Raw genomic sequence first — 8,548 nt, forward strand, 5'->3', positions numbered from 1 at the left:
TTAATGCAGCTGAACATACGCACGTACATCTAGAAAACAAGAATCATTCCTGTGCTTATAGCACGGGGGTCTCTCTCCTGGGGAGCCGTTACTCTGAAAAACATTTGGGGTCGTGGTGGAGAATCAGCTGAACGTGAGCTCCCAGTGCGATGCTGGGGCCGGAAGAGCTAATGCGACCCTGGGATGCATAAAGGAGGAATCTCGAGTACGAGCATAGAGGTGATTTTACCTCCCTGTTTGGCACTGGTGTGACTGCTGGTGGTACACTGTGTCCAGTTCGGGTGTTCACAATTCCAGACAGGGGCTGATAAATTGGAGAGGAATCAGAGAAGACCCATGAGAATAACAGAAGGATTAGAAAACCTGCCATATAATGATAGGGTTAAAGAGCTATGTAGATCTGTGTAATAAGGCTGAGATTTTCAAAATCCTCTACAAGGTTTGGGTCTCCAGTTCCTACCAATTTTGATGTAGGCTGAGTGTGCTTGTCCCTCAGGTAGCTTTGAAAATATCAGCCTTACAGTATGCAAAGACAGCTCTATATTTTTAGGAGCATTTCTATGACTTGAAGAGATCCACATAGATAGATGGGGGCTGTGTGGGGATGGGGAGAGACAGAGAGGTTCACAAGAGCCACGGAGCCGCCATGCAGATGTGTGTGTTGATGTATTTCCAAGCAGACCCACATGCTACTCCTGCAGCTGCCGCACATCAATGTGCAGGCATTTGACCCCCTCTCAGTTTTCTCAGAGCCGCTTTCACCTCCGTGTTCCTCAGCGTGTAGATGGCCGGGTTCAGCATGGGCGTGACCACGTTGCCAAAGATATGCACAGGGGTCACCAGCATTTTGCTTAGCTGGGGCTGCGTGTAGACCAGGGCACAGGGCCCAAAGAACAGCGTCACCACCGCCAGATGCGAGGCGCAAGTGGAGGCTGCTTTGCGCCGCCCTTTGGCCGAGTTCATCTTCAGGACGGAGTAGATGATCCTGACGTAGGAGGCGAAGATGAGGAGGAAGCAGGTCATAGGCACCACCCCAATATTGGTGAAGCTCACGGTCTCGATGACATACGTGTCCGCACAGGCCAGCTTGACCACTGGGAAGATGTCGCAGAAGAAATACTCCACCACGTTGGACCCGCAGTAGGGCAGCGTGAAGGTCAGGCTGGTGAGGATGGTGGCGTGGAAGGAGCTGGCGATCCAGGTGCCGGCGGCCAGGAGGGCGCACACCCTCCAGTTCATGATGAGCAGGTAGCGCAGTGGGTGGCAGATGGCCACGTACCGGTCGTAGGCCATGACAGTGAAGAGCAGGCACTCGGTGCTGCCCAGGAAGTGCCAGAAGAAGACCTGGGACATGCACCCGCCCAGCGAGATGGTTCTACTCTGAGCCCAGAGGTTGGCCAGGAATTTAGGGGTGCTGATGGAAGAGAGTCCAATGTCCAGCACAGAGAGGTTGCAGAGTAAGAAGTACATGGGGGTGTGCAGGCGGGAGTCAGTGAGGATGGCCGAGAAGATGAGCAGGTTGCCCAGCAGGGTGCAGAGGTAGAAGGCTAAGAAGGTGACGAAGAGGATGGTCTGGAGACCGTCGGTGTTGGGGATCCCTAAGAGGACGAAATGAGTCACCATAGTGTGGTTGACCCACCCCACGAGGGACTCATTCCTGGTGATGGGGAGAGAAATAATGCCAGTGAGTTACTGAAACAAACAGACCTGTCATCCTAGAGCTGCAATGGTCACCCTTCCTTCCACTGCCTCCATGACTCACTGTCATTAGGAGTGGTGAATATTTCTATCATTGTAATGCCACTTGGGTCCAGGGTCTCTCTGGGTTGGCACTGTATGTAGAGAGAGAAATTGTCTGCCTTGAAGATCTTACAGTCCAGAAATGAACAGACAAAAGGGACATATATTCTATTGGATTCTAGTTTCTTCTCTCCTCTCCTGTCCTCTTCCATTTTCTTCAATTCTATTCTATTTGGGTCTTCACTCCACTCTGATCACCATGGTACATTAGAGACGTCTGATTCTATCTAACATTTGTCATATGTGGTTTGTTCTCTCTCCTCCTCTCCGCAGAGGGATGGCCCTCTGTGCAGTGCAGTGCCTTCTTTGGGTAGAGTTCCATTTTTTATAAGAGCACATAGTGCTGCATGTTTCTGTTAAGGAAGATGATGAGGATGGAACATTCAAACCAATGAATGTGGTGAAGAATTGCCCCAGCTTTGTTAATTATTGTTTGAGGAGTTTTTTTTATTGGGGTTAGAGCCGGCTCCAGACTCCAGCGTGCCAAGCGCGTGCTTGGGGCGGCATTTTGCCAGCAGGGCGGCAGGCGGCTCCGGCGGACCTTCCGCAGTCATGCCTGCGGGAGGTCCACCGGAGCCGCGGGACCAGCGGACCTCCCGCAGGCATGACTGCGGAAGGTCCGCCGGAGCCGCCTGCCGCCCTCCCAGCACACTCTCCGCAGGCACGTCTGCAAGAGGTCCCCCGGAGCCGCGGGACCGGCAGCACGCCCCCTGCGGCATGCCGCCCTGCTTGGGGCGGCCAAATTCCTAGAGCCGCCCCTGGGTTAGAGAGAGAAGGAAAAGGAAAGGACATGGGGAATAGCCACATCCAGAGGTGCTGGAACTTGGGGGTCTCTGTGGATAACCTGCCAGAGGGATTTTTAAGGTGATATTTGAAGGACAATAACGAAGTGTCTGTCTGATTTGCCAGGGAGTTTTCCCCGTGCAGGAGAGGCTGGGCTGAAGGGGAGACGCTGGCGGGTTGGGGCTGTAACACACGGAGAGAGGGAGATAGAGGATAGCTACACAACAGACAGACAGACTGGCAGGCAGGCACACAGAGAAGGATGGACAGACGGCTGGATCGATTTCTCTCTACAGAAAATATTGGGCTGACATCTTCCTCGGAGCGAGACAGAGACTGGCAGATTCAGAGAGAGGCACAGACTGAGGGACAGAGCGAGAAGAACTTTACCAAAGCAGGAGTCTTACACTGGCTGCATTGGGAGGGGCCGCTCCAGCTGGCTGGAATTCTTCCTTTCTGTCCACGGCCCTGACTCCTCCGTAGCACCATCCAGCTTTCTTATCCCAAACGGCCCATCGCCCAGGAGAGGTGCACAGCCTGGGCTCTTGGTATCCAGCCCGGAGACCAAATCCGCTCCGAAGCTAGCGAGGGCTGCCACAGCGTATTGCCCCACTCTGCGGCCAAGCCCCACAACTTTCTCACAGCTTCCAGCCTCCTTACGGCTCTCCACGGTCTTTAAATCCCCTTCGGGCCCATCGGGACCAGGGCCCTGAATCCCCGCCAGGCTCCCAGGCTGAGCCCTCGGCAGAGTCGCCAATTAACGGAGATTCTGCATCATTTTCAATAACGCTCCTAGACTCCCGGGACCAGGTCCTCCGCCGGCATCAATAAGTGTAGCGCCATTGAACTGAGAGGGCCAGATCCCCAGCTCCACCGGGGTCTGGATTCTGCTCCCGCTCCCCCTGACCTGACTCCTGGGGAACTCCATCAGATTCCCTGGGGCTGTTTCCCCTCTCAGCCGCACGCCCTGGTGTAAATCAGAGTAACTCCACTGGAATCAAAGGAGCTGTGTAGATTTCTACCAGCTGAGAATCTGACCCCGACATTGTCTGGGCGGAGGGGACGTTCATGCTCGTCTAGGCTCTCCTGCCGTGTGACACAAGTCAGAGAATCCCCCAGGCGTGTGAAATAGGAGGAACCTGGGCCAGACGTGCAGCTGGAGGCCTCTGAAGCCAACAGAGCTTTGGCCTTGGTTTGTGTCCCCCGCTGTTCCCCTGCCCCTTCGCTGTGTCTCTGTGCACAGGGATGTATTCGTGCCCTTGTGTGGTTATGTGTGAGGGTGAAATTCACCGCTGTGCAGACAGAGGGCAGCATACGTCCTGGGCACCACTTCTCCTCACTTTTCGCAGCACAGTAACCCTCCCCCGCGCCCACCAGCAGCACCACCAAGAAGATCCTGGCACTGTTGTTCTGGGTGCAGCTCAGACACAGAGCGAGACGACCCGGCCTTCATAGTTCACTCTCTAACTAACCCAAACACAGGGAGGGTTATCAACGCCATCCCTCCTCTTGTCATCGGGATGAACGTTGTGCTGCGTCTTTCTGGGCCTCGCACGTGTCCTCTTGCCCACCCCTTTGCACAATCGGGGGTCAGGAGAAAGGGCATTTAGAGGATTGCAGCCGATTTAACTGAACGAAAGCTTCCCCTTCACTAGCCCGGTAAGCAGAATAGACAAAAGCCTCATCTTGGACTTCTACTGTGCGTCTACACTAAGGGGTTGGCGGTGGTTAGCGACATCGCTGGGAAGCTCTATAGTGTAGACAAATCCATTGACACCACACAGAGAGGGATGTGAGAGAGACAGGGCTAGATTGCGGGGGGCTCCAGCAGTGATCTCATCGATCCATTTGCTGTGTCCCAGCACCGCAGTTGTAATAAGGCCCCTTGCGATTCCGCTAATCGCTATAATTTCCCGCTCTTCTCCGGGGGGCATCTTACTTGGGAGCCAGGACGAAGGGGCAGAAGCAGACGGTGTAATTAATCTCTGTAGCTGTGATATCCCCAGCCCAGTCAGAGCATCCCACAGGGTGCCATGGCCGTTGGGATTAATTAAAATGTTGACATTTTTAATGAGTCCCCAGGCTGGGCCTTCTCAGTGCGCTGGTACCAGGCTCAGAAGTTATTCTTGGTTTCCATCAGCTGAGTTCCGTGTGTCATTGCCAAAGACACTGGAGCCGGAACTGCATTTGACTCTTTTAATTTGTATTATCCCTATTGTTATCATGGGGATTATGGTGGGACATGCAGTCTGTGACTGAGACATGGGCCCCTTTGTTCAGCACCCAGCACAGATAGACAGGGGCGGCTCTAGGAATTTTGCCACCCCAAGCAGGGCAGGCAGGCTGCTTTCCGCGGCTTGCCTGTGGACAGGCCGCTGGTCCCGCGACTTCGGCGGACCTCCCGCAGGCACGCAGAGCGCCCCACGTGGCTTGCCGCCCCAAGCATGCGCTTGGCGTGCTGGGGCCTGGAGCCGCCCCTGCAGATAGAGAGACACAGTCCCAGCCTGAATGTGATACACATTGAATAGCTGAGAGTGACAAAGGATTTAATTATCCATGTATATAACAGATGTGGAAATCGAGGCACAAAGTGATTTATTGAGATACTCAAGGTCAAATAGGGAGTTTTCTACAGTGTCTGAACTTGAACCCAGATGTCCTGTGTCCTTGTTTTGTGCTTTGCTTAACCGCAAAGTAAAGGTTGGCAAATAATTTCCAAGGGCTCTTTAAATGTAACTGTTTTGAACTGATACAGTTCTCAGTTTCAAAATACTACAGCCACCGCTCCCCGCTTCTCCCTTTACGGCCACCCAATACCCCGGCTTGGAGGTCAGTGGAGCTTTCCCATTGTCCATCAGAATCTATTGCGGGTTTTCAAATCAATGTTCACAACTTGTGCCCTGATCTTCCATTCCAGGTTTTCTTATCTCCATCTCACCATAGTCTGGATTTGTGGCTTTTTGGAAATTGATCCCCTGGACCAGTGCAAAGAAACAACCGAGAAAATTCAGGATGAACCCAGCAGTGCAAAGGGGTGCTGCAGTGCTGTGAGTGGTGCAGGTAACTCAGTAGGGGGCGCTCTTCCCTCGGTGTCAGGGATGTTTCTAATGCCAGGTGTTCGGCTTGCATGCGCTGTTCTGCAGGGAAATGTTATCTCCCCAGGTTCCTTTCCTAATTTTATTTTATTATTTTTTCATGTCAAGGCTACAAGGTTAAAACCCATGTCCGAGGAGTCAGTGAGAATTCTGAACAGTACGTTATTGTGTCTGTCGGATGGGAGGCCTGGAGGCCCAGGTGCAAGGGGTGCTGCACCGACACACAGCGAGAGACAGCACCTGTCCCAAAGAGGTTACAACAGAAACGGGGGGTGGGGGGGAAGGAATAATTTTTACCACAGTGTCTCAGGTGGGGAACTCAGTCCCAAAGAGATGTCGTCACTCACCTCACTTCCTGCCTATCCCTCCTAAGCCCTGGCATCAATGTATTCGCTTCCTGCCTCACCCAAACACTGGGTAACCTCACTGACTTCATGCATCACCTGAACCCTAACATCACCCAACTGCCCTGCCTCAATCCAGGCATCATTCCTTTGGCCTTTTCCCCGACCCTAACGCTAACCCTAGCCCAGGGGTCAGCAACCTTTCAGAACTGGGGTGCCAAGTCTTCATTTATTCACTGTAATTTAAGGTTTCGTGTGCCGGTCATACATTTTAATGTTTTTAGAAGGTCTCTCTCTATAAGTCTATATTATATAACTAAACTATTATTGTATGTAAAGCAAATAATATTGCAGCAGGCTGAGCAGGGCCGGTGGCCGGAGCCCCAGGCCGGCAGCAGGGGGCTGAGCGGGGCCGGCGGCCAGAGCCCCAGTCCGCCGGCAGGGGGCTGAGCCGGGGCCGGCGGCCGGAGCCCCAGGCTGGCGGCAGGGGGCTGAGCGGGGCCGGCGGCCAGAGCCCCAGGCCGGCGGCAGGGGGCTGAGTGGGGCCAGCGGCCGGAGCCCCAGGCCGGCGGCAGGGGGCTGAGCGGGGCCGGCGGCCGGAACCCCAGGCCGGCAGCAGGGGGCTGAGCGGGGCCGGCGGCCGGAGCCCCAGGCCGGCAGCAGAGTTCCACTAAAAATCGACTCATGTGCCGCCTTTTGCACATGTGCCGCAGGTTGCCAACCCCTGCCCTAGGCTAACACCAGTGTCGTCCTCCCTCACCCTGGGAAAACTCCATTGACCTCACTCCGAACCCCAACCCTGGAATAGCTCCTCCAACCTCCTCCCCCGTTGGGATCAGGATCGCTGGGTAAGGGGGTACAAGCAAACAGAGTGCATTTGGATTCAGGTGAATGTACGCACATAAATCTAGGAACAAAGAACCAAGGCTGCGCTTATAGGATGGGACTCTCTCCTGGTGAACCATGACTCTGAAAATGATTTAGGGGTCATGATGGAGAATCAGCTGAGTGTGATCTCACAGTTTAGCACTGGTGTGACCACTGGTGGTACACTGTGTCCAGTTCTGGTGTTCACAATTCCAGAAGGGGGCTGATAAATTGGAGAGGATTCAGAGATGAGCCATGAGAATAACTGAAGGATTAGCCATAGCAGTGATGTAAGTACGGTGAATTCAAAGACATTCCACCAGCAGAGAACATGGAGTGAGACTTCTAAAAGCAAAAACATGAATTGGGTTTCCAACTCTCACTCTTTCCATGGGAGTTGGGTACCTACAAGCCCTTTGTGCATTTTAAAATCTCCCCATTTCTTCCAATAATTTCATTCCCACAAGGTTAAGGGGGAAGACATTCCATTTCAGCTGGTGATTTTTGCTGGGCTGCCGTTAGCCACCTTTCATTTTACTGAATGCTGCCTTGACTTCCCTATTCCTCAGTGTATAGACCACCGGGTTCAGCACCGGGGTGACAACATCGCAGAAGATCTGAATGGGGGTAGCCAGCACATTGCTTAGGGAGGGCTGGGTGTAGAGGAGGGCACAGGGCCCGAAGAAGAAGCACACCACTGTCAGGTGTGATGCGCAAGTGGAAACGGCTTTCCAACCTTGCTCAGCACTGTGCATCCTCACCACAGAGGCAGCAATCCTGACATAGGAGGCGAGAATGAGGAGGAAGCAGGTCATGGGCACCACCCCAATATTGGTGAAGCTCACAGTCTTGACGACATATGTGTCCGCACAGGCCAGCTTGATCACCGGGAAAATATCACACAAAAAATACTCCACCACATTGGACCTGCAGTAGGGCAGCGTGAAGGTCAGGCTGGTGAGGATGGTGGCATGGAGGGAGCTGGCGATCCAGGTGCCGGCAGCCAGGAGGGCGCACACCCTCCGGTTCATGATGAGCAGGTAGCGCAGCGGGTGGCAGATGGCCACGTACCGGTCGTAGGCCATGACAGTGAAGAGAAGGCACTCGGTGCTGCCCAGGAAGTGGTAGAAGAAGACCTGGGACATGCACCCACCCAGTGAGATGGTTCTACTCTGAGCCCAGAGGTTGGCCAGCAATTTAGGGGTGCTGATGGAAGAGAATCCAAGGTCCACAATGGAGAGGTTGCAGAGGAAGAAGTACATGGGGGTGTGCAGGCGGGCGTCAGCGAGGATGGCTGAGAAAATGAGCAGGTTGCCCAGCAGGGTGCAGAGGTAGAAGGCTAAGAAGGTGACGAAGAGGATGGTCTCAAGACCTTTGGTGTTGGGAATCCCTAAGAGGATGAATTCCGACACCACAGTGCGATTCTCCATTTCCATGCGAGATGGAGTTATTCCTGAAGACACCGAGATTATGCAACCAGATTAGCAATCTCAATAAATCATTGTTTGTTTATCCCTTTGCACCCCACCCGCCTTAACTGCAAAAGGTAGATCTTTCTTACCAGCCTAAATTTGGTGAAAGTGAATGGAAAGTCAGGACTCTTATATTTGGTTGATTTTGTACAATTCTACTTGATACTATTCAACTATATTCTATTCA

General features: G+C 53.4%; 2 protein-coding genes across 2 annotated transcripts; both read right to left on the reverse strand.

Annotated features, from left to right (window-relative positions):
- Window positions 1-711: 711 nt before the first annotated feature.
- On the reverse strand, window positions 712-1,638 carry LOC123347752 (olfactory receptor 958-like). The gene has a single exon (XM_044984957.1). It carries the CDS (start codon window positions 1,621-1,623, stop codon window positions 712-714), a length of 912 nt encoding a protein of 303 aa, XP_044840892.1. The 5' UTR covers window positions 1,624-1,638.
- Window positions 1,639-7,407: 5,769 nt separating this feature from the next.
- On the reverse strand, window positions 7,408-8,325 carry LOC123348693 (olfactory receptor 958-like). The gene has a single exon (XM_044986298.1). It carries the CDS (start codon window positions 8,323-8,325, stop codon window positions 7,408-7,410), a length of 918 nt encoding a protein of 305 aa, XP_044842233.1.
- Between the last annotated feature and the right edge of the window lie 223 nt (window positions 8,326-8,548).

This window comes from Mauremys mutica, chromosome 13, assembly GCF_020497125.1.
Source record: "Mauremys mutica isolate MM-2020 ecotype Southern chromosome 13, ASM2049712v1, whole genome shotgun sequence".
Taxonomy (NCBI): Eukaryota; Metazoa; Chordata; order Testudines; family Geoemydidae; genus Mauremys; species Mauremys mutica.

What these genes read in the sequence shown, in the direction of transcription:
- LOC123348693 (XM_044986298.1), bottom strand. Translation starts at nt 8,325, where the DNA reads ATGGAAATGGAGAATCGCACTGTGGTGTCGGAATTCATCCTCTTAGGG.
- LOC123347752 (XM_044984957.1), bottom strand. Translation starts at nt 1,623, where the DNA reads ATGGTGACTCATTTCGTCCTCTTAGGGATCCCCAACACCGACGGTCTC.